Source organism: Apis dorsata, unplaced genomic scaffold (genome assembly GCF_000469605.1).
Source record: "Apis dorsata unplaced genomic scaffold, Apis dorsata 1.3 scaffold_317, whole genome shotgun sequence".
NCBI classification, from domain to species: domain Eukaryota; kingdom Metazoa; phylum Arthropoda; class Insecta; order Hymenoptera; family Apidae; genus Apis; species Apis dorsata.
This window is the reverse complement of record NW_006263588.1, coordinates 204,555-231,217: the sequence shown is the minus strand read 5'-3', so window position 1 is coordinate 231,217 and position 26,663 is coordinate 204,555. Positions and strand designations below refer to the sequence as shown.

The 26,663-nt window shown below is 23.8% G+C and overlaps 5 protein-coding genes across 5 annotated transcripts in view; 3 read left to right on the top strand and 2 right to left on the bottom strand.

The window, feature by feature from the left end:
- Nucleotides 1–3,272, top strand: part of LOC102676732 — an 8,292-nt gene extending 5,020 nt beyond the window's left edge. The window contains exons 8-11 of the mRNA XM_006617631.2: nucleotides 1,377–1,952; nucleotides 2,039–2,278; nucleotides 2,362–2,480; nucleotides 2,881–3,272. Of these exons, the coding sequence (XP_006617694.1) occupies nucleotides 1,377–1,952; nucleotides 2,039–2,278; nucleotides 2,362–2,480; nucleotides 2,881–3,139 (1,194 nt within the window). The 3' untranslated portion in view covers nucleotides 3,140–3,272. The remainder of the gene's footprint in view (nucleotides 1–1,376; nucleotides 1,953–2,038; nucleotides 2,279–2,361; nucleotides 2,481–2,880) is intronic.
- A 1,328-nt stretch (nucleotides 3,273–4,600) lies between these two features.
- Nucleotides 4,601–10,084, bottom strand: LOC102676380 (putative elongator complex protein 1). Its single transcript, XM_006617628.2, has 11 exons — nucleotides 9,040–10,084; nucleotides 8,466–8,963; nucleotides 8,076–8,290; nucleotides 7,580–7,986; nucleotides 6,424–7,501; nucleotides 6,145–6,338; nucleotides 5,816–6,080; nucleotides 5,596–5,732; nucleotides 5,365–5,519; nucleotides 5,229–5,289; nucleotides 4,601–5,167 (listed from the first exon to the last, which is right to left on the bottom strand). The coding sequence occupies exons 1-11, from the start codon at nucleotides 9,898–9,900 to the stop codon at nucleotides 5,106–5,108; spliced, it is 3,933 nt and encodes a 1,310-aa protein (XP_006617691.1). The 5' UTR covers nucleotides 9,901–10,084; the 3' UTR covers nucleotides 4,601–5,105.
- An 841-nt stretch (nucleotides 10,085–10,925) lies between these two features.
- Nucleotides 10,926–13,095, top strand: LOC102676233. The gene is made up of 5 exons (XM_006617627.2): nucleotides 10,926–10,990; nucleotides 11,140–11,418; nucleotides 11,495–11,702; nucleotides 11,795–12,015; nucleotides 12,099–13,095. The coding sequence occupies exons 2-5, from the start codon at nucleotides 11,267–11,269 to the stop codon at nucleotides 12,991–12,993; spliced, it is 1,476 nt and encodes a 491-aa protein (XP_006617690.1). The 5' UTR covers nucleotides 10,926–10,990; nucleotides 11,140–11,266; the 3' UTR covers nucleotides 12,994–13,095.
- A 1,123-nt stretch (nucleotides 13,096–14,218) lies between these two features.
- The window catches only part of LOC102675279 (histone-lysine N-methyltransferase PR-Set7), an 18,913-nt gene continuing 6,468 nt past the window's right edge, over nucleotides 14,219–26,663 (bottom strand). Inside the window, exons 2-7 of the mRNA XM_006617620.2 lie at nucleotides 16,731–16,825; nucleotides 15,890–16,089; nucleotides 15,520–15,643; nucleotides 15,028–15,398; nucleotides 14,772–14,962; nucleotides 14,219–14,702 (exon numbers count right to left, since the gene is read on the bottom strand). Of these exons, the coding sequence (XP_006617683.1) occupies nucleotides 14,492–14,702; nucleotides 14,772–14,962; nucleotides 15,028–15,398; nucleotides 15,520–15,643; nucleotides 15,890–16,089; nucleotides 16,731–16,794 (1,161 nt within the window). The 5' untranslated portion in view covers nucleotides 16,795–16,825 and the 3' untranslated portion in view covers nucleotides 14,219–14,491. The remainder of the gene's footprint in view (nucleotides 14,703–14,771; nucleotides 14,963–15,027; nucleotides 15,399–15,519; nucleotides 15,644–15,889; nucleotides 16,090–16,730; nucleotides 16,826–26,663) is intronic.
- Nucleotides 18,812–26,436, top strand: LOC102675510 (protein strawberry notch-like). The gene is given in 18 exon segments (XM_006617621.2): nucleotides 18,812–19,229; nucleotides 19,828–19,909; nucleotides 20,020–20,127; nucleotides 20,197–20,433; nucleotides 20,761–20,883; nucleotides 21,074–21,214; nucleotides 21,298–21,665; nucleotides 21,779–22,031; nucleotides 22,125–22,450; nucleotides 22,516–22,796; nucleotides 22,871–23,235; nucleotides 23,318–23,380; nucleotides 23,383–23,734; nucleotides 23,825–24,208; nucleotides 24,306–24,872; nucleotides 25,704–26,017; nucleotides 26,118–26,249; nucleotides 26,325–26,436. Coding segments are annotated over 17 exon segments (4,074 nt in total). The 5' UTR covers nucleotides 18,812–19,226; the 3' UTR covers nucleotides 26,225–26,249; nucleotides 26,325–26,436.

The following is a 26,663-nucleotide window of genomic DNA, read 5'->3' as shown; positions in this document are numbered from 1 at the left end:
ATAAAAAATTATAAAAAAAATATAAATTAAACATTATTTCAAATTTATTATGACAAATAATATATATAATATATTTAAATATATATATATATATATAAAATTAATTTTAGAATTTACAAAAAAATATAATAAATTTTATGAAAATAAAATTTAGTTCTATATTAATTCATTCATAGAATAAATTAAAGAAGTATCTGAAATTTATCAATTTAAGAAAAAACTGAAGTATACTTATGATACATTTGAATTACGTGACTATTTAATTGACCAATCAAATATCTCGAGTTTCGCGGTTTTTCTTCTTCTCTATATTAACATCCGCAGAAGGTGAACTTCCGTCCGATCGACTAAACAAATTCAAACCGACAGAGTCGTTACTGCGAGGTAAACGTTGTTTGGAAAACCGTGGAAGTAGCTTAATTGAAAGACGAATTTTTGGTGTTGCGTGAGATTCTTCTTTGACTAGAATAGCAATGGCTTTAAGAAATCGGACTGCACTTACGGTGAGATTTAAATTTTTTTAAGTGAACAATGTTGAACCATTAGTTGTGAAATGTTGATAGGGGAGGTCAATAGAACAGGGTAACCGTCTGTTCCTGACATCTTTAAATGCCCTTCATTTATTTTAAAAACTATTGAAATAACAATTATATTTATAAAAATTGCTGCTTATATTTTAATATATTTAATATGAATTTTAATGTTATTTATTTGATTATTTAGCAAACAAATTAAATTTGTCTTTGAAAACTAATATTCATTTTAACGTACATTTTGATCTTTAAAAGCGTGTTTTCTTTAATATTTCATACGCGGCATATTATGTGATTTTTCTTTTAACACGTTATATGATTTCATAATAAGAATAGATATTAAAATATTAAATATTAAAATATTATTTTTAAATTACATTGTATTAAACAATAATCCATTTTTAAATATTTGGACGAAATTTCGTATTTCTTATAATTTACGTAATTCCAATATTATTTTATTTTTACGATCTTATATTTTATATAAGTTATTTATTTACTTACTTATATAAATAATTAGTTATTATTTAATATAATTATATATTTTGTTGCTATTATTTTAATTTTAAGTCTTTTGAAATATATGAAATTCTTAGATGTTATTTGTATTCTTTTTTTTTATTTTATTTTCTATGTTATTTCCTTAATATGATATAAATTATGATAAAATAAAAATATAATATAAATATTAAAATAGTTAATAAATTAAATTAATTTAATTTATTTAAAACATATTTGTAATATAATGTTAATTAATTTTATTAAATGTTATTTAATAAAATAACTTTAATATAATTTTGTTTTTATTAAAAAATTACAATGTAAATCAAAATAAATTTTCAGAATATTGTAAATCAAGAAAATGTTAAGAACCTTAAGTCCTCAGTGACTACAATACCTGGAAAGACTAAAAGAGCTGCTTTGGGTGAAATAGGTAACAAAGTGAATACCTTAAGAGGTGTGGAGCCCATTGATAGAACTAGCTTGCTGACAAAAGATAGTAAAAAAATCACAGTTTCAAAACAAATTATTAAAACATCAGAAAAAGGAATTGAGAAATTACCTATCCAAATAGTTAAACCTGTAAAAAAGATTACAGTTTCTTATGAAAATAATGTGGTGTCACTACCTCCTAAGGAGGTTCAGTCATTCTCCTCAGATCTGTTAGCAGTTGAGGATATTGATGAAGAAGATAAAGGAAATCCTAGTCTAGTTTCTATTTATAGTAATGACATTTATGGATATTTAAGAACTTTAGAAAATATGTTTCCTATCTCAAAAGGATATTTAGATGGACAAGAAGTTACACCAAAAATGAGAAGTGTACTTATAGATTGGTTAGTAGAAGTACATCAACAATTTCATCTAATGCAAGAGACATTATATCTGACTGTTGCTACTATTGATAGATTTTTACAGGTTTGTTGTATACATAGATAAAATATTTATGTTTCTATATATGATTAATTATTCTCACAAAAATAAATTTTAATTTTCTTCAATAGGCTTTTCGTTCAATAGATAGAAAAAGATTACAATTAGTTGGTGTGACAGCTATGTTTATAGCTAGCAAGTACGAAGAGATGTATTCTCCAGATGTAAATGACTTTGTATATATCACAGATAATGCATACTCAAGGATAGAAATATTACAAATGGAAATGCTTATTGTGAAAACATTAGATTATTCTTTTGGTAGACCATTACCTTTACATTTTTTGAGAAGATACAGCAAAGCTGGAAAGGTATAATATTAATATAATATAATTCATAAATCTATTTTTCAAATTTATTATATATTTTTTGTAATAAACGATTTATTTTTAAGGCTCTTCCAATACATCATACAATGGCCAAATATTTTCTAGAACAAAGTTTAGTGCATTATGAAATGTGTCATTATCCACCAAGTCTTATTGCAGCTGCAGCAATATATTTAGCTTTCCTGTAAGTTACTATCTTTAAAAATTATTTTAAAAAATTAAATTGTTATTATTTTCTTTAAATATAAGATGAGGATTTTGATATCTAAAGATAATCTAAAGATAATGTTAATTACACAGTTTTATATATATATGATCATTTTGATATTGATGATTTAATATCATAATGAAGAAATTTTCAAATTGATGATATGTTATTGCTCAATTTTTCTAATAAAAAAATCATTTATAGAACATAGTTCTATAATTAATTAATAATTAATTAATAATAAATAAAATAATAAATAATAAATAAAATAATTAATAAACAATTACTTAAATAAATAAATTTCATATATTATGTGAAATAATTATTGATATAATTTACTAATAATTTATTTTTATTTTTATATTTATTTTTATAGAATTATTGATAATAATGACGAGGACGAGCATAAAATTGTTTGGACCAATACCTTGGCACATTACAGCACTTATTCTAAGGACGACGTGTTTCCCGTCGTACGGGAAACAGCGAGTATTATAGTTAATGCGGATAAGATTAAATATCAAGCTGTAAGAAAGAAGTACGCCCAATCGAAATGCATGAAGATTAGCACACGACCGGAACTTAAATCAGCAACGATATTTGCTATATCCACTGCGGATAATAAAACAATATAATATTCAATTTATAAAATAATTACAGTGAAACATTGGTTTGTTCAATATTTCATTGGACAAAATAAATTATATAGGATAATACATAGGATAATACATCTTTAAAAGGAGAAGTACATGAAATGAATAGACGAAATAAAAAGAAAAAGAGACGAGACTATCTTCATTCGTCGTTTTTCTTATATATATATATATATTATTTTCATTTTATAAATATCATATAATTAAATCTTTATTTCGTTGGCTATCTTAATTAACATTAAAATTATTTCTAAGTAATGACTTTCACTCCAAAATCTATTGGAGAAATTAAGAAAAAAACATATCATTATTAATAATGTATGTAAAAATATTATTACAAAAAAACAATAGAATAATTAATTTTTTATCTAAAAAATACGTAATAAAAAATATGTAGTTACAGGAAAAAATATTTAAATTGCAAAAAAATTTTTTGATTATCTATGAAATTCGAAACTTGTGAACGATAGTCTCGTTTAAAATCAAGATATTTGCCTCAAGCATATAAGTTCTATTAAAAATGGGACAGTTTAATTCTGAATATTACAGGATTGTATGAAAATCGTAAAAAAGAAAGAAAAATTTTAATAAGTAATTTCGTATAATTAACTCGAATATTCTTTATTGACGAGTATGATATATTGCATTGTTTTAAATTATATCTGATTTATTAAAAGCAAATATTTAATGCAGAAATTACTTATTAAAGATTTTTTTATCTTTTTACGTAATTAGTAACTTAGAGTAATTATATAGAAAGTTTTTTTTAATATAGAAATGAAAAAGATGGAAGCATGAGAGTATAGTCAATTGATATGGAATATATATATATATATCTTTTGGATTATTATAGAGGAAAACTATCGAACAACGTTTGCCGAAAGATCTCTGTTTAAATTCAGTAAAATTTCGGCAAAATGATGAAAGATATAAAATATTAAAGTCTAAAGAATTTATTATTATTATGATTTCTGGTCATATTTATTATATTCATTTTAGTACTATATTTTAATACTATATTTGACTATAAAATTTAACTACAGAGATTTATAAAGCTTAATCAAATATAATAATAATAATAATAAAGAAATAAAATAATAATTATTTTACATCACATCTAATATATATTATGTTTCAATTATTTAATAAAAGAATATCATTAAATACTTTATAAATTAAAAATTTTATTACAAAATAATCTATAAAGAACTAATTTTTAAACATTTTTCAAGATATGAGCATTTTGCCGAATTTTTATCTAATTTGAAACAAGATTTTTAGGTATTTAAATTGTAAATCATATCTTTTATACCTGGAATATTGATGAAATTTTAACTTTTATTCATAATTATAAAAACATTTTTATTTTGATATTAATTCTATAGATAATTTTAAATGTTAATGTATAAAAATACCCGAGTATTCCAGACAATATTAATAATCTATACTTTGATATCAATATTTTCACAAATATTATATCGATGAACGTGGCTGTTCATATTTGGCGTTTTGCCAAACTATTTGTGCGTTTAGAACGTAAATATTGTATAAAATTTATGTAAAGAAAATTTCAGTAGAAAATAAACTGTAATAATGTTTTTTCAGGGTATCATATATCACTTATACAAATTTAAATATTATATTATAATATGTATATTTAAAGTCTTATATCGAGATATTTGTTTTGTAATACAAATCGATAAATTAGTATAAGGCTGCGAGTTAGTCTCGCAAAACTTTGTTATAAACTTCAATAATTATTGTAACATATTTTATTTCATATATACTTGTAGAAAAATTATCTTTAACAATGCATAACTTAGAGATTTATTAAATAAATGAAAAAATAAATGGATATAAATGTATTTCCTTAAAAGTAGGAAAGTTGTAAAATTATAAAATATAATCTATAATTATATTTTTTGAAAATATTTATTATAATTAAATATTAAAATATATTCAATTTCCAAGGTGAAGAATTAGATTCTGGTGGACGTATAACGTAAGATTCTGAAAATTTGAATAATAATTCAAGTAAAAGTTTTTTAAATAATTAAAAAGAATAACTTACCGATCAGTTTTTGGCAAACACTTAATCCTTGCGAGTCCGTAGATATAAATTCTGCATTTTCCTGAAGTTTAATAAATATAAAAAAGATATAATTAATTATATCTATATTTAATTAGTTATATATCTTAACATATACCATTTCTATTAGGCTTGAAGGCGCAGATTTGTTCCAAATTTCAGATTTACTTTTTTCTATAGTTAGAAGTAATTCTTCCATACAATGTTGTATTTTTTCAGCATATTCATCATCACCAAAATAAACAAGTATTTGTATTAATGCGTATATATCATCTAAAATTAAAAATATCATCATAAGTTTTGTACGATATTTAAATTCTAATTGATTGTTAAAAATAGATATACAAACTCTGTTCTTTGTATATATTGCTAATAATTTGATACAAAGTTTGTATCAATGCTAGGTCTTCGAATATACTACCCTCTTTCAAACTTAATAATTTTCTTTCTTGTTTTCTACGATTTTTACTCGATCTATAGCTTTTTCTAAAAATAATAAATAGGTAATATGTTTAGTTTTTAATATTTATTGAATATATTTCGTAAAGAAAAATTAAATTATTTTTTACCCAGATAAAGTAGATAATTTCGATTTTTGACTTAAAGTTGAACAAGCAATACTACTTGTATCACTAAGAATATCTGAAATGCCTTTAGCACATATCAATTCATTGTCACAAATTATTTCATTGTATGATTTTAAATTCTTTTGAGAAATATTGTTTCTGACTATTGTAAGTCGCGATTTATATCGTTGAAAATCTTGTTTATTTTTTTCTATTTGAAATATTACATGATCTGCATATTCGTACACGTTGGATTTTATACGAGATTCTAAAATATAATAATTTTAACACACAAGATTATTTATGTATTATTTTTAAAAGTATAAACTTACCAATTAAATCTAGATTTTTGATATCATGTACATATTTTATAGCATCTTTCCATTTTTTACCATTACACAAAGAATCTACAGCTTCTTCTGTATTTTTTAAATAATTCATTAAAATATGTGCAGCTTCCTCATATTTCTTATTATTTTTTAGATTTTCTGTGAGATCCTTGTAAAGCACATGTTTTTCCATATCACTAAAATATAATTTAATATCAAATATTTATTTATAAATTTACAACAATTTATTTATTTTTTCTTTTATGTAAAATTTCTATTAACCTTAGCTTTATTTGAGTAGATAAAATAATAACATCTTGCCAATTACCACATAATTTATAAGCATTTAAAGCTTCTTTCAAATTACCACTCCTATGAAACATGATTCCAGCTTCTTGATACTGTTGTTTCTTTAAGAAAAATTCTCCATAAATTTTGGCTATTTCCTTATACTCTTCACTCTTTTTGTCAAATAATTTTAAAGCTTTTATATATAAATTGTAATTACGTATTAAATTTAAACATTCGTTAAATCTATTTGATTCTTTTGCAATATGTTCAAGAGCAGATTCATAACGTTTTAGATGTAAATCAATAGAATATTTCATATAATTCTCATCAAGTTTTTTCAAGTTATTTAAAAATGGAATATATTCTTTAGGATCTTTTTGTGATTTAGATGCAATGAACATGGTCAAATCAAAATCATACATTCCTAAAGCTATATCAAATAAAACATTTACATCTACTATGTACAATAAATATTTCAAAGCTTCATCAGAACTTATATATTTTTCATTTTTCATTACTTTTTCTTCCAACTTTTGAATTTCTTTTATCTTTAATAATGCAGCTTCCATGCCTTGTTTTTTTTTATCTTTTACTAAACTGATTAATATCGGTTGAATTAACTGATTATTATTATTTCTTTCTTCCATAATATTTCTTATTAAATTACAAATCAATTCGATTTTATTTATCTCACAATTTGATTTCAATCGATATTTTCGATAATAATTTGCATATATTGTTGTAGTAACATCTTCATTTGTTAACTCAGATAAAAATAAGCTTAACCAATTTGCTTTAGAAATTTGTTCAACAAATTGTTTTGCATTTTCGATAAATTTTTGTGGATTATGATCGTAAATCAAATTTAAATTTATTCTTTGTTTTCGCATTAAATTAAATGCAGATAAAAAATCATAATTATCTAAATAAAATCCAATAATATGTAAAGATAATGCTCTTGGTTGTATGCATTCTAAATTTCCACGAGGCATTTGTAAAATAGTTTTCGAATCTTTTGGAATAGCAGCAATTAACTGAGATCCTCTTTCTAATCTTCTAATATTTAAATCTGAAAATATTGATTGTAAACTTAATTAGAATATTAATATTAATATATTTAAGAATTGATTATAAATCATTACTATACTTGAAAACGATTTTTCATTAAGATGATTTTCCCATGGCTTTATGGTTAAATTCTGTTTTGTTAATTCTTCAAAATCATTCTCATTTAAATTAACACATATTAAAGTATTTTGTGTAGTTGTGAGTAATAAAAATTCTGAATGAACAAAAAAACTTGTGATATTATTAGCAATTTGTTCTCCATTAATTGCAAAGCAATTCCTATGATATAATGACAATATTGCATGCTTTGTATCAATTTTCACAATTTCTATTTTATATGTATATTCTTGCAATTGTATATTGATTGGAATAAGTTCTGTTTCTTTTGTATATTTTACAATAGAATTCTCTACAATTATATATGCTTCTTTTGGATCAGGAGAAGAAACTATATGTTGAATTAAACCATCCATAATATATATTTGTCTATAAACATTAAAAAAAACTATTAATTTTAATTAAAATTTAGTTTATTCTATTTTTTAAATTAAATGAAATTGTTTGCATGAATATACCTTAATATTACTTGTCCTTGAATTGGATCTTTTATTGCATCTAATATTAAAACACAAAGAAAACTTTGATCATTCATTGACAATGAACATAAAACACTAGTTTCATCAAGCCATAAAAAATGATGCATATTATAGAAGGAATTTTCACATTCTAATGAAACATTCCATTTAATGTCATATGTTCCTATATGTTCATAGTCTAATAAGAATGAATCCTAAATAAATGAATTTTTTAAATATATTAATAATAAATACATTAATTAACATATTATTAATAAATATATTAATAATATAATATTAAAAATATATAATTTAATCATAATAGTATATTAAAAAATACATAATTCTATTTTATGTAATTAAAATAATTTATAATTTATTTATATTTACCATTAAATGTTTATAAAATATTAATTTCTTATTGGCAGAAACACAAAAAAATGTGTTACTATCTATCCAAGTAGTTTTGCTTTTTATATTTGGTGCAAAAACAAGAGCATTTATGAATTCATTAGTTTCTAAAGTTTTGTGTGCCATTGGTGGTGGCACAATTCCTATTCTAAAACCAGTCATTAATGATTTATTTCCATCAATCACACCAATAACAGATTTATCATGTATAGTTGTGCCTCTACTATGATCAACAGACCAATTATAATCACAAGTAATAAGTTCTTTATATGTTAAAAAAATCAATTTTTTAGAATAGGATGTAATACTCCATGTTACACATATTAATGAATTATTCATAGGAAAGTTAATAGATTGTTTCAAGTACCAATGATAATTATTTTCCACCCATAATTGTAAAACTGAAGAAGAATCTTTTTGAATTTGATACCAAATAGTCAAAATTTCTGAATCTGGAGACCAAAATAAATCATTTACCTATAATATAAATTCTAAATTAATAATAGTTATTTGAATTTATTAAAAATAATAATGATTATAAATTGACATATACTTTAATTTCTTTTGGTTTAAATGGAAGTGAAAATTCTCTATGTTTTAAGCCATTTTTCTCAAAGAATGCAACAATATGTTTATTTTGTAATATCTGTGTTGATGCAATTAAACTACCAGATGGTTTCCATGACAATGATTCTTCTAAACCATTAACAAATTCACTGGTATATTGTAAAATACCTTCTCTATTAAATACTTTAAATTGTCTAATTTTATGGTGTAAAAAACCAATTGCAAATAATGAACCATCCTCACGCCAAGTGATTCTACACATTCCATCATCCAGATTATTTTCATTAATTTCTGTTATTTTAACAACTGCTGCATTTTTTCCTTCAGATCCATGAAATTGGGTTTCCTTTTTACCCCAACCAACAGTTACAAATTGTTTATGACCAAAATATTGTGCATGTAAATCTATCTTTGATATTATTTGAAAAGTAGAAGATACCATTGTAATCATAATATCATTAATTGTAATTAATATAATGATTTCGTGATCAGGACTTAATTTCATGCATTGCAAATTTATGTCTAATTGAATTATCGATTCATATTTAAATTCGGATTCTATATTTATTTTTATAATATTACCGGATTTACAGGCACCGTACAATACTTGCGATATGCTACAATATTCCAAACTAACGAATTCTAAATCTTCATCAAAAGTAAAAGAACTTATGTCTTCTATATGATTCGATGGAATTTTATATAACTTATTTTTTAAAAGTATATAAAAATCATCATTATTTGAATTGAAAGTATATAATACTTTTAAGTCATTCAAATTTGAAATTTGATTTTCTAATATATTTAAAGCGCGACTAGCACGTTGTGTCACTATTAAATTTCTCATTATTTAACTATATATAATATGTAACATATAAATAAAACATATAAAAGTATACGAACTTTTTTTTATGATTTATTAGAAGGAATATATATAAAAACATATATTTTCAAAACTAACCTATACTTATACACAATTATAACATCTACACAATTGCAAAGTATACTAGAGATTTAGAGTTCTAATAATAATGGGGTTAGTTCCACAGTTTTCTATACTTTAAATAAATTAATATTATAGTTAGAAATTGTGTAAGAATAAAAATGAAATTGTTCAAACTAAATATGCAATATGCACAATGAAAAAATAATAAAATAATATGTGAAATATGTTTTTTGAAATTTAAAATGTATTGATTAAGATTTATAATATATATTTTAATAATGAAACTTTATATTTATTACTTTATATCTTATCACAATTGGATTTTTGTTTTTATTTAAATATTAATTCATTATTATTATAAATATTATCATGAATTCTAATAATATTAATAATGAAGATGAAGATGTTATTATAAAGGTATTAAAAACATATAATAAACTTGATCAATAATCAATATTATTATTTAATATTTTATTTTATATTGTTATTTAGAATTCATCTTTATATAAACATTTATATGAATTAGGTTATACTGACTTTGAAAGTGTAACAATAGAAAAATTAACATTAAAAAATGAAAAAAAATATTTCAAACTATTTGTAAGTTATTTTTCATAAAGTAATAATTAATGTACAATGTATGTTATAAATAATATATAATATAATAACATAATATATTAAAAAAAAATTTTGCAAATTTTTAGGATTTTATATTCAATGTAAAAAACATTTTTAAAAAGTTATATATCATGTATTTGAAAATAATTCAGGTATGATTAATAATTATGTGCATAACATAATTTATTATACAAATAATAAAACATATATTTATATACTATTATAATATTATTTATATAAAATTTAATTTATTTTAGGATGATAGTATATCAAAAAAACAAGTGGAAACTATTTTAAATACAAAAATTCTTTTAAATGATCATGGTTGTGCAATATATAATTTTCTTGATAAATATGATTGTAAGCCATGGAGGTAATTATTAGATAATTAATTTATTAAGTTATATAAAATATTACTAATTAAATTATATAAAATAATTAAAATTACTTAAACTATAAGCAAAATTTGTTACTAATTTATTTATAAAAATTAAAATAATAATCATATTACATTTTTTACAGAATTATAACATCTAAATTTATTTTATTTGGCACAATTTTATCATCTTCATTATACATATCTTGTTATACTCAATATAGAACTTCAGCTAGTTTATTTACATTAGCTATATTATATTATATTAGTTGTATGGAATTTTTAAGAATAAGGATACATATGGACTTAAAATCAGTTGTATCTTTACAAAATGATTTCTTTGATGTTTGTAGAAAAGGAATGAAAATTTTAAAATATGGATACAAAATAAAATTAAATAAAGGGAAAAATTCTCAACAGTTTTCGTAAGCTTTCAAATTTCATTAAATTATTATATAATTTATATAATATTATTTTTAATATTAATATTCAATTCAACAGTGATCTTACAGCAGCTAGATTAAAATATTTACCATCTATAATGGAAAGTTTAATAAAATATTTGGGAGATATTTCTTGCATTTATTATCATGTTTCCTTAATTCTTATAAAACTATTACCAGTAAATTTTTATAATGAAGATTTATTAACAAGATTTGAAAGTGGATCATTTGAAATACATGGTGAAATAAATTATCAAAAATTAAAGGTTAAATTAAAATATTTTTAATAAATATATTTTAATTAATTTTTATATAAATATTTTTTAAATTATTCATTATTACATTATTTTTTTAATAGACTCTATATCATACTTATATTCTCACTCAATCTGAGATGTTACATTTGTTAGCTATCGCGTATGATAATAATATTTGGCGACAATCATATAAAAAAATTCCCGAATTAAAATTGGCTTATATTATTCATTTTTTAAATATCTCTTTAATTACGTATAAAAAAAAATTATCAGAACATATCGATGCTTATTATAATTTTAAATTGGAACCATATAAATACAAGTAAGAAAATTTCTTTAAAATATTTTTATTTAAGAATAAGATTTATATGTAATAACATTATTTATACGCTTTCATTATTTTAGAAGTCCAGATTCATTGCAATGGCAAGATTTATATATGCATTTGTATTTAGCTTCTAATAAATTACAATTGGCTTATAGTTATGTATTATCAATACTCCAAGATATTGATAACGATGTAATCGAAAATATAACGAACGAAGATTATATGGAAAAAACAATGCAAAAATTAACTGCAGCTCAAAAAAGTATTGAAAATGCAAAAGATTTTATTGAATTTAGCAATTTATTTTTGGTAAAATTGCAAAATAATGATATTACAGTTAATCATTTAGAAACAAATATTCCAGTATCAGTTGCAAATTCCAATATCCATATTCAATCCATAATCGATTCAGAACCGGAAATTATAGATGAAGTATTTGAAGAATATATTAAAGAAGAATATTTAAAACCTTTAAATGAAGCAACTGATGAAATATCATTGTATAATTATAAACGAGATAAAACATTATTTAAAAATTTTATGTCTGAATTAAAAGATGTTTTAATTGATAAGAAAAAATCTATGTCTGAAAGAGAATCAAAGGCACTTCAACGAATGTATAAAATTAAGGAAAATACTTTAAACAATGATATTCCGCAAATATTTACGTCTCAATCGATATCTTCATATAATACTTTAATACATAATGATAATAAAAATTTTGATTGTACACAAAAACAACAATTAAACGAATTGTTTGAAGAACCTAATATTATCGAATCGAATAATAAAAGTAAAGAAAATTTAAATGAAAGAAACATGAATATTTTAATGGAAAAAAAGTTACCTTTACCAAGAAATATAGAATTTTCGTCTTGTTTATCATCATTTTTAAAAGTGGAAGAAGAAACTTTTATAGGTAGCGGCGAAAATTCTGAAGATGATGAAGAAATCAAAATGAAATCTGAATAACGAAATATGCAATATATATTTATTATTATATATATTTATATATACTTAATTATAACTTAATTATTTTCATTTTAATAATAACAAAATAAATAATAATATTTACTAAAAATATATGTTATCAAGATATTTATTTACAGATTCAGAACAAATAATATATTTTTACGGTTTTCATTGAAATAAAGCTATATTTGTATAATTTACGTCATATATAATACTATTGATAATAACAATAATTAATATATATTGTACTAATATTAACATAAAATTTTAATTTTTAAAAATTTATTTGTATCATATAATTATAAAAAATGCTAATGTATTACTAAAACTATAAATAAATTATCGCATAAATATAATTCGCGACGTTAGATTGTTATAATTAAGAATTATTAATTTGTATAAATTATTACAATATATATTTAAAATTAATAGTAAATATTATATTCGATAAAACAAATACTGATGAAGTATTGGTACAAATTTTTATATATAAGATATACACAAAATTTTTTAAAGATTTATTTAGTACAATTATAATATATGATCAATATTATGTATAATTTACTTTTTTAACATGAAGATATTTTTTTCTTTCTTTTTTTTTTTACTTTTCTATTTGCATATAAGAAATTAAGATATTTAAGTTTTTTTAATATTCAAAAAATCTGAAATTGTATTTTTGTTAATTAAACTATTTTATATAACTTTTTTTATCTTTAAAATTAATTTATGAATTACTTTTCACATATGATGTAGAATTTGGCAGTGACAAATTGACAAATAAAAAAAAATAATATTAATTTATAAATTTTGTGATACAGAGATCGAAGTACATAATTAAGTATTTAAAAATAAGAAGAGAAGACATGTATATCGATATATCACAAATCCTTCAGCCAGGAAAAGTTTTGATCTAGTATTTTTTTTTTTTGAGGTGTTCAATAATATCAACTTTATTTAATACTAGACTAAATCCAGGACTAGAAGTATTTGTCATAAATTATGAAAAATTCGCGCATGTTTGTGCACATAAAATTGTTTTTGAATTGCAATACAAAACTATCATATAATCACAAATAATAATTATCATATTAAAAAATATCATATAATTATGAATTAAATACAATAGTCACTAAAAAAATATATAATTAAAAACTTTAATAAACTTTAATAATTTTTACAAATTTGGCATTTTTGACAAATGAAAATTAAAATATAATAAAACTATTGAACTATACTGTTTATTTCATAAGATATCTAATATCTATAATTTTCTCTTCTTTGTCTCTTTATTATATAGATAAAGAAATGCATAATTATATATATGTCATATTAAAGCAAAGGTACATGAATATATTTCTTTTTTATGTACTCTTTTTCATAAAATTCAACTAAAGTTTTTTATATATTTATTGTTCCTTCATAGGAGGAACAAAATCAAATGAACGAATTTTGCTATACAATATATCATGCTATTGTAATTAATTGATTGATAGCGCTATAATGCCAACCATGGATGATGACGAATAGCTTCGCGACTTCGATCTCCATAGTCATATGTTACTTCTACTCCAATAGGTATATTTTCTTTTGCTGTAAGTACCAGATGAGGTGTTGATTCTACTTCTATGACTCGTGCAATTAAATTACCATTTCTTGAATGATTTACTAATCTACCTAATTTATTAGTTTCTGCTGTTGCATCAACGCTAAAAATGTGATATTATAAATAACTAATAATTTATAATAATTCTAGAAAAAATTTAGAAAATACCAACCAATACTGATGATTACGATGTTGAAAATAATACATATAACATCCAGTATTTTGGTCTAGTGCATATATTTTTTCACGTTTCTTTGCTGTTACTTGATCAATTAATTCACCAATATATTCTACTACAAATTCTCCTTTCATAAATTCTCGCGTTGTTACTATTCCACGACCTTTACCAGCAAAATATCTTACCTAACAAAGAACATTTTATGGAATAACAAAACAATAACATTTTTTTTTTTATGAATTTATCTTACTTCTAAACCTTCCTCTACTTGACACAGCACTTTGTTTTCCATATCACGTTGTTTTTCTTCTAATACAGCTTTCTTAGATTTCCTGACACTACGACGTACTGGAAAGTAATCAGTAAGCTTGTGATTTGTACTTTTGATATTTGTAGAATCTAATGCATAAATTGCACTAGAATGATTATTGTTTGATTTTCTACGGCCACGATTAGGAGGTTTTTTTGAAATTTGTTGTTCTAAATGAAGTGTTGGAGCTATAGATTTTTTAGACTTATTATCATTTGTATTTCTTTCATCTAAGTCTTCACATTGATCATTTGGCATATTAATTCTGTGCGGTGTTGATGGACCATGTATAGGTACTGCTACAGGTGTTTCTGAAACATTATTTAAATATTAATATATAAATATATATTGATTATATAATAGAATATAAAATAGAATATAAGATTATAAAATAGAATATAATAATTAGAATATAAAAATATAAGATATTACCATCTGTTCTGAAATGACCAACATCAGTAAGAATATCATTTTGTACTGCATTGATTTTTTCACTTCTATAAAACCTTTCTTCAATAGGCACTATAGAAGTTTTATTTTTAGAAATATCTGTAATCTATATTTCAAAACCATAATTTTAATAAAAAAAAAAATTATTTTTGCATATAATATATAAAAAATACATGCATAATATATAAAAATAAATTAAAAAGATGAATATAATTTATTAATATTAAACATAAATAATAATTATATAAATAATAATAATATAATATTAATATAATAATGTAATATATAATAATAATAATTATATATATCTGTATCAATATAATTTTCATAATATTTGAAATAAATTACATACTTGTGTATAAAAAAAGGAACTTATGCATACAGGTGACTTATGTGTTGAATGAATTTCATCTGAATTAACTTTTTTTACATTTTTAGTATCATCTAGTTTGGTTTCCTTTTTCATTGGTGATTGATTTATATCATTTTGAGTGGATAAAACATTAACTTTTGTACGACCTGTGTTTTTTGTTTGCATACGTTTTCGCCGTCCTATAATTAAATTAAGATATGTATAAAATTCATAAGTTTTCAGAATATAATAATATTAAATATTATAACATATAAAAGACATATATAATTTTAACTTAATATTTTTCTTTTGTTATATATATTGAATTATGTATATTATGTCATTATTGAAATTTATATCTAATTATTATATTTAAAAAAAATATATACAATTATATATATATCTACAAATGTTATATTGTCATAGTATATGCGCGTATCAATTTATCTATGATTTCTGAAGCTTCGTAAAATAATTATTGCAATAAAAATTATATTATATTGTATTTTTTTTAATTAAAAACAATTAATTATAATAAATGTTATGAATAAACTACAAAATATAAAATATTTATAAAAGAAAATTTAGTTTAATTTATAAATATATTTTCGAATATATCGTTGAATGATTAAAAATGCATTTTGATATATATGAATAAAAATTTAAGACAATTTATTATAAACAAATTAAATATGAATTAAATAAAGTTTTGAGAAATTAGCATTTAAGATAACATTCAAAATGGAGAGAAAAGAAGTGAAATCTATCAAAACATAACCTGATTATTGAAACAAAATCTTCAGTGAAAGTGTACATGAATTTTTTAGAATCATATTCCTACCTTTCACCATATTATCCCTTGATTTTTTCATATAATGAACAAATACTGAATTTATTCTTCTCATACAAAATTCTAGTTACGCGATACGAGCATTTCTTCAATACTAGTATGCTTAATATAAATGATTTTTATTAATTCGAATTTTCACACTCACTATATTTTTTTCTACATTCGTTTTATACATATAAATATAAAGTAACATTTAAAATCGAAAAATAAATAATTTATCGTTGTAATTAACAATTTTATTAATTTGTTTAAAGCATTTTTTTCAAGAACACGAACCATTAATTATAAATTACAAACAACATTGAAATAATATACCGGATATGCCGCCATTGCATATTATACTAGGATACACTATTATTAAATTAGATATTACTTGTATGTTTTGCATATTAAATTATATTTGTTGTTTTACATATTAATATGTATTTTACATATTAATTATAAACATTCTTGCTTATTTATTTTTATCATTTATTTTTAATAATTTATTATTAATCAATTAATTAAAAATTGATACTTGAATAATTGCATAGATTTTTATAGGCTTATAAACTTATATATTTTTATAGACTTATATACATTTCATAAAGTATGATTTCATGATACTAATTTGCATGTTTTTTTACATTAATATATTTTTTACAGTAATACAAAAATATATCAAATTTTAAAATTCAGCTGCCAAATCTTAAAAATTTTAAATAAATATTTTCAAAATATACATAATATTTTTACTAATATTCTCTTTTAAAAATATTAAATATATGCATATATATAATTAAAATCATTATTTATTTTTATATAAATATCCAAAAATATGTATAATACTATTGTTCAAAGAATATATATTGAGATTATATATTATAAATATCACAATGAAAAAAAATTTAATTTGCATGAATAATATTTAAATAAGATATTAAAATAAAACAATTAAAAGATTAAAAAAGATAATGTCTTATACTCAGTGATATTTTTATGAATTAAATATATAAATTTAAATATTTGTATTTTATTTTCGCGATTTAAATTAACAAAATCAAATAATTTTCTTATGTTATTTAGTTGTATGCATTTGTCGCTAGATGTCGCCGTGAGCGGCGCGAAGCTCGGATCGATCGTATTAGAACGATGTTATTTTTTAGATAGATTTAGGTAAGCAATTGCAGAATACTAAATAAACACATATTATTTTAGTAAAATGACTATTTATAATCTTTTAATTTTCGCAGACAAATCTAAATTTATTGAAATTCGCGTTATTCATCATTTCTATATAGAATTAGCTGATGTATTCTTTTCTTTTTACCGCGGATACTTTAAATCAACTAACGATCAGCGCGGCGCCTTGACAGCGTTGCCAAGTTTCTATATGCTTCATTTAAGTGTAACCACGCGCTTACGAACACATGATACGCGATATGCATGGTTTGTTTACTGTTCATTGTGATTTAAAACTACACGTGTTCATATAAGCAATTATTAAAATTGTAGAACTCATTTTATTACGTATCAAAAATTTGTCTCTCTATTTATTTTGTGTTTTTCGTTACAGTGACGTGTGATTTGTACTACAAACTACAGAAGAACAACTAAATCGACAAACTATTTATTTAAATGGTATTACAAATAAATACGTCAATCGAAATTTTATTTGATTAAAAAAAAATACTTTAAAATTATTTTAATATATGACAACCAATCATTTAAGATTATTTCGAGCTATTAGAATTGCATGTTACGTCTAAAAGCCTTATTAATATCATTTACACCGATTCTCGTTTGTTTCACTGTTCGCTTTAAATTTGCATGCATTGTCATGAAAAATGTAGTTACGAAATAGTCGATAGATGTCAGAATTTTCTGCTCTTTTTATTCGTATTGGAAGCTCTCATATAGTTTTATTTTTTTATTTTTTCAAATATCTAGCTAATTTTGTAATTATTAAATAATATTATTAATTGAATCGAAGAAAATATATTGATCAATTATTTTTTTTAAAAGAAAGGTAATTTTTTAGTTAACGCGCTCCTGAGAATGTCCCCTTAAATGAATACATTTGGCAACGCTGCATGATCATATTCTGAAAGCAGCAGCCATAGCTAGCGCGTGTGTTTTTGTATTTGTATCGCGGTGCACCGTGGGCCGGGCGAAAGCCAAGATGGCGGCAGCCGTGTTTGGCGAACGCGTTTCAAGTATATATTCGGTTTAGATCACATAAATGGCTCGATTTAAACGCACAGTAAGTTCTTACACTGTGATTTCCTAGTTCGCACAATTCACCAACCATTCAATTGTTATTGAATGATGTCCATTTGACGAGACACGACACACAAGATTCTTGGGAGGAAAAAAAGTGTCTCGTGCACTGTCATAGTCAGCATCTTCAACTACACAGTAAAGATAATTATTCATCGTCGGTGTTTCATCGAGATATCGTGTTTACCTTCTTCTGTAATCGCAAGGAGTTTAAAGGAATCTTCTGTCATGGTGAGCTTTTGTTTACAGTAGTTTCATTGATACGTTTAGAAGAAAGCGCGCTTCTTTCATGCAGTGCGTATTTCTTTGTGCATTTCTTAGCACGACTAACCTATAGATGCGATGATTTTGTATATGAATATATATGGTTCTCCCTAATGTAATTTTAAATAACATACGATTCTGCCTTTCCTTATTTTATATCTCTCCCGCTTTTTCCTGAAATTAAACAAGTTCATAATCTCGACATCCTTGTTATTTTTTTCACTTTTTTGTTCACTTTTTTTTTAATCAAAATATAAATCACGGTATTATATCGGTATATACGATAGTTTTCGACATTTTTGTTTTTAGATTTAATATATATTTATATTTATGGATAAAAATGTAAGATAATTACATGATATTTTAAAAGTATAAAAAAAACAAAGTATGGATCAAATATAAAAATATATTGAAATATACGCTTGATCCATTGTTTTATTATAATTCGAGAATGCCGATAATGATGATAATAATTTAAATAATGATTTTATTTTTTGAATAATAATAAATTAACACATAGTAATGATATTATGTGCTTTAAAAACATTGAGAAAATTTTTCTTAGTCAACTAAAAGGGATAAGGACGCAATGAATGAAGATAGCAGCAGTGATGAAGATGAAGATCCCGATAACATGGGTGTACCTGGTAAATATTTCATATTTTGAATAAAAAATAATTTAAAAAAACAATAATATATATATATATAATATATATATATATATATATATTATATATATTAATATAATTTTCATTAGGTGGTGGTAAAGATCTTGCCACTGCTACTGGAATTGCAAATATTAAAGATGAGAAGCCTGCAGATGCACCATCTAATGTTATGGCTAAAGGACAAGGAGCATTAAATAGTAAGAACTATTTTAATAAACAATATTATAAAAAAATATATTCTTGATCTTATTTTATTTTTCGAACAGTGTTAAATCAGAAGTTTGGTAATAAAATCCCTGGTGGATTGGTAACTAAAACAGCAACACCTGGTTATGAAATGGTACGTGTAGGAGGATCACAAGGTACACCACCTGGTTTTGTTAATGCAAACCAATTAGGTCAATTAGGTCAATTAGGTCAGTTAGCTGCTGCTGGTGGACCATATTTTCCACCAGGGTTAGCAACTCTTGCAGGTTTCAATCCTGCAGCCTTTTTTCCACCAAGTAAGTATAAAATATTTTTTATTAATTCTTTTTAATGATAACATCAAATTAATTCATTTTATTTGCAATAAGAAACAATATATTATGATCAATGTATGTATGAGTTAATTATGCACATACATTATTGTTTTGCAACTAAAATGTATTTGTATAATGAATTTATATGTTTATTGTTCCATTGTATTGTATATAACATTAATAATAGTAATGTAAATGCGATTAACTATTATATTTTAATTATAATTATTTTAAATAATACTATTTTTATCATAATTACTAAAAAAATTACTAAAAACAATTTTATATTATATTTATTATATATTTTAGACATGGATATGAGCTTAATGAGTGGTTTTATGGGTATGCCTGGAATGAACATGGGAGTTAATCCTCTTGTACAATTGTTAAACCAAAATGGTTTACACCCAAATTGGCCAGCTGGACTATCAGGTATTGTTCACATTTTAATATTTTTTAAATTTATATTAGAATTAATTATATTAGAAATTAAAGTATATCGTTTATATCGCTAATTATATCAATTATAATAAATTTAATATTATTAATTACTGTATAATAAAATTATAATGTTATAATATTTAATAATATATTATAATATTAATTTGAAATATTATTTTAGGCAAAGGTATGGCTCAATTATGGATGAATTCTGGAGATCCTGCAAAAATGAATATACAACCAACTATACCAGAAGAAGAAGAAGTGGATGATGAAGATATGGGTGTTGCGGAAACATATTCTGATTATATGCCAACCAAACGTATTTAATTTTATTTTTGATATATTATGTAAAATATGTTATGTGATATTATATAATTTTTGAATTAATATGATGTTTTATAGTTAAGCTCGGACGAAAGCATCCAGATCCTGTCGTGGAAACCGCATCATTATCTAGTGTTGAACCAACAGATGTTTGGTACAAACTTTCGATTCCTGAAGAAACGATACGAACTGGAGCTTTATCCGCGTTGCAACTTGAATCAATAACATATGCGTCCCAACAGCACGAACATCTCTTACCAGATAGTACGCGTGCTGGTTTTCTTATCGGTGATGGTGCAGGAGTCGGCAAAGGACGAACTATAGCTGGAATTATATTTGAAAATTATTTGAAAGGAAGAAAACGTGCTATTTGGGTATCAGTTTCAAATGACCTTAAATATGATGCTGAACGTGATTTAAACGATATCGGTGCATCAAAAATTGAGGTACTTATTTAAATTAAAAATATTTTATTGAATTTTATATATATTTATATTATATAAATTATTAATTGCTTATAATTTTAATTTTGAATATAAACTATAAATTATATTCTTAGGTTCATGCTTTAAACAAATTTAAGTACGCAAAAATTTCGTCGGCAGTAAATGGCAACGTAAAGAAAGGAGTAATATTTAGTACATATTCAGCTCTAATTGGAGAATCTTCTCAAAGTGGTGGAAAGTATAAGAGTCGATTGAAACAGCTTTTACAATGGTGTGGTGAAGATTTTGATGGATTAATTATTTTTGATGAATGTCATCGGGCTAAAAATTTATGTCCTACAGGAAGTTCAAAACCTACAAAAACAGGTATATGTATTAAATATATTATTTAAATTAAAGACATACATATATATTTAATATTATATTTAATATATATCATATTCTATTGATATATTCTAGGTTTAACAGTCTTAGAGTTGCAGAATAAGCTTCCCAAAGCTAGAGTAGTATATGCCAGTGCTACGGGTGCTTCTGAGCCCCGTAATATGGCCTATATGGTTCGATTAGGTATGTGGGGTGAAGGAACACCATTTCCTGAATTCAATGATTTTATTACCGCTGTGGAAAAGCGTGGAGTTGGTGTAATGGAAATTGTAGCAATGGACATGAAACTTCGAGGCATGTACATCGCTCGACAACTTAGTTTTCATGGTGTAGCTTTTAAAATAGAAGAAGTACCATTATCCAAAGAATTTACTGACATCTATGATCGTTCCGTTCGTCTTGTGAGTATTAAAATAAAAACTCTAAATTAATAAGTAATAATCTCTTAAATAATAAATTTTTACAGTGGGTTGAAGCAATGCATAGGTTTCAAGAATCAGCAGAATTGTTAGATGCTGAAAATCGTATGAAAAAAACTATGTGGGGACAATTCTGGTCATCCCATCAACGTTTCTTTAAATATCTGTGCATTGCAGCTAAAGTGAAACATGCTGTAGCAGTTGCACGAGAAGCCGTGAAATGTGGAAAATGCGTAGTTATCGGTTTACAATCTACTGGTGAAGCTCGTACGTTGGAACAATTGGAACGCGATGATGGTGAATTAAGCGATTTCGTTTCCACTGCAAAGTAAATTTATCGTTTAATTTTTTACATATTTAAATACAAAAAAATTATCTTTTACATGAATTTTTTTATTTTAGAGGAGTGCTTCAAACATTAGTAGAAAAACATTTTCCAGCATCAGATCGTAATCACATACAACGAGTTCTTGGTATTGAACCATCGAAAATGCAAAGATTAGACGATCTCGATGATATTGATGGTGCAGGTGGTTCTGCAAGTGGAAGTAAAAGAAAACCAATACGACAGGCTGCTCAACGGGCTTCAAAAAGAGTTCGTACATTTCCGTCTGATGACGATTTTACGGATGACGAAAGAAATGGTGGACATAGTTCTGGCTCAGAATATAAGCAAAGTGGTAGTGAGAGCGAGGATGATCACAAGACCGATGAGGAGAGCAATATCACTTCAGATTCTTCTTTTAATTACAGTGAATCAGACTCTGGTAAATATCACAAATCATTAAAATTAAATTCGATTCGAATGTAAAATAAAAATATTTTAATTATTTATTATTTACATTATAGATTCAGGTGATGGAAGGCGAAGGAAGAAGGGCGCTAAAAAACAAAAAAAACCAGTGAAGAAACGAAGCGGTATATATTTCATGTTCTTAAAAATATTTCCAAGTTATATATATTTATAAATTATTTAGGTCCAATGGGAGCTGGAACAACACGTAATCGAGCACCATCAAGAGATGCCGTAGAACGTGCTTATACTATGAAGAAAGAATTATTATCGCAAATTGAAGAATTGGGAGAACGATTGCCACCAAATACTTTAGATCAATTAATCGATGAGTTTGGTGGACCAGAAAATGTGGCTGAAATGACTGGCAGGAAAGGACGAGTTGTTCAAACAGAAGATGGTACTATTCAATATGAATCCAGATCTGAAGTGGATGTACCATTAGAAACTCTTAATTTAACTGAGAAACAGAGGTACACAATCAATGTTTATTTAAATATTATATTTAAAAAAGGAAATCTACTTTCAGACAAATAAATTTTAATAATTTAATATTGTAATAGATTTATGGATGGTGAAAAAACAGTAGCTATTATCTCAGAAGCAGCTAGTAGTGGTATATCATTACAAAGTGATAGGCGAGCGAGAAATCAGATGCGACGTGTGCATATCACTCTTGAATTACCATGGAGCGCAGACAGAGCAATACAGCAGTTCGGACGAACACATCGTTCTAATCAAGTAAATGCGCCGGAATACATATTTCTTATTTCGGATTTGGCTGGTGAACGACGATTTGCATCTATTGTTGCAAAACGTCTTGAAAGTCTCGGAGCTCTCACGCATGGTGATAGAAGGGCTACAGAAACTAGAGATCTCTCACAATTCAATATTGATAACAAATATGGTCGTGCAGCACTTGAAGCAACAATGAGAACTATAATGAAGTTCGTATATTTTTTATATCTTATTATAAGATATATTTATATATCATTTAATATATTTTAGTAAATTAAAATACTTTTTTATAAAATGAAATATTAGATATGAACCACCGCTTGTACCACCACCACAAGATTATCAAGGAGACTTCTTTAAGGATGTAGCTGACGCATTAGTTGGTGTTGGTTTAATTTGTAATAGCGAGAGTACGCCAGGTGTACTTACATTGGATAAAGATTATAACAATATGTCAAAATTTTTAAATCGTATTCTTGGTATGCCAGTTGATTTACAAAATCGATTATTTAAATATTTCACTGATACTTTAAACGCAATTGTCACACAAGCAAAAAAAACTGGTCGTTTTGATATGGGTATTCTTGATCTTGGTACATCTGGTGAGAATGTAAAACGAGTTAAATTGTATCGTTTTCTGCGGAAACATGCTACTGGAAAGGCACCAACTGAACTTCATGTTGTTCATGTCGAACGTGGAATGAATTGGGCTGAATCGATGGACAAATGTTCTGAATTAACAGGATCCAAGGAAGGATTCTATTTGAGTCATCAGATTCGTAATGGAAAGCAAACTGCAATTCTTGCAGTTTTAGTGGATACTGGAAAAAAGAAATCTGAGAGTAAAAAAGATCAACTATATATGGTTTATAGGTATAGTATTTTTTTCCCTATATTATATAATAAAATTCCATTTATCTATTTATCTAAAATTTGAAAATAAAACAAAGAATTGAATTAATCAGATAATAGGAATCTATAGATTTTCTATTTCTTATTTGTATAATAGTAACTATAATTTTTTTGTATAATAATAGCACATAGTAATATATTATATATATATTAATTATATATAGTACTATAATTCATAAAATTGGATTTTTTTTTTTTTGCTTATTTATTTAAATATGAAGCAATAATTTCATCATTAGATGATAAGATGTATATATCTATTTTATCCCAATCAATTTAGGATGTATATAATTATATTCGTAAAATTATATTATAGAAATAGTATTGTAAATTGTAAATTATTAATTGTACATTATATTCTCTAGAAATAATAATTTACAAATTTTTTCTGAAATAAAAAATTGTTTAATATATAATCTGATATATTATATAATCTGATGTAATATCTGATATAATATAATATATTATATAATCTGATAATATATAATATTTATTATTAATTTAAAATATTTAGAAATTTTATAATATTATGATATTATAATTAAATTTAACTGTTCATATTAGAATAAATTATTACATAAAAAGCAAAAAATTATTAATGCTAAGAAAGAAACATAAGACATAAGTTAATGTAAGTGTTGTATTAGATGGATTAGATTATAAAAATTTAGGAATATATTCCATAAATCAAGTATTGTGTAGTATTAATTCGGATAAATGGAGTTCTATTATAAAAGAAAATAATTAATAATTTAAATTTGTTTGTATTCTGATCTATATTTTTGTTAAAAGACCCAATACAGGATTACAATTAAGACAAGAAACTCTAGGTGAATTAGAGAAAAAATATAAGAAAGTATCTTCAGATGAAGCAGAACCACATTGGTCACAACAATACGAAGCATCTGTAGATACATGTTCACACGCTTATTGGCGTGGCAATTGTAAAAATGCAACTCTTGGTATGGATTGTGAGGTTGGACTTCGAAGACGTTCCTATAATGTATTATCAGGTTCGGTATTAAGCGTATGGAGTCGAGTTGAAAGCATTCTTGCGACACGTTCTGCTCATAATACTAAAATGCAAGTTGTACGCTTACGAACTGGTAAGTTTTATGGAAAATTTAAATGTAATTTTTCAAAACTAAAATTAAAGAATTGTTACAATTTTTTTTTAATTATTTTTTTTTTATTTTTTTATTATAGATGAAGGTTTAAAAATAGTTGGTACTCTTATTCCGAAATCATGTATGGAAATATTACGTCAAGAATTATCATCTGATGCTGAAAATACTGAAGAACTTACATTTTGAACATTTCATTAATTCGCTTTTATAGGTAAGTAACAGGCCTGAAAAAAGATTTATTTGTTGGAAAAATATGGAAAAATTATAATATTTATTTTTTATTAAGAACAGGACCAAAAGAAGCGATTAATATGAATATAACATGGACAAATCCCTCTTCCTAAGTCTTGCGACAAAATTCAGTAAAGAAGAGGGTGCATTTGCAAATGCACGGCAAAGATATAAATATCGATTAATAAGTATGTAGATTCGAAAGTTGAATCTATAACTTTATTTTAATTGCCGTAATGACGAGTGAAACGAATGTGTGCATAAATATTTCCAATCTATGAATTTCATGAGATCGAAACTTATTTTTTCGTTAGGCTTTAACATTTTTAATTTAATCATTTCAACGAAGTATACTTTGTATACCTATTACATCCCGATCAAACAAAAAAACATT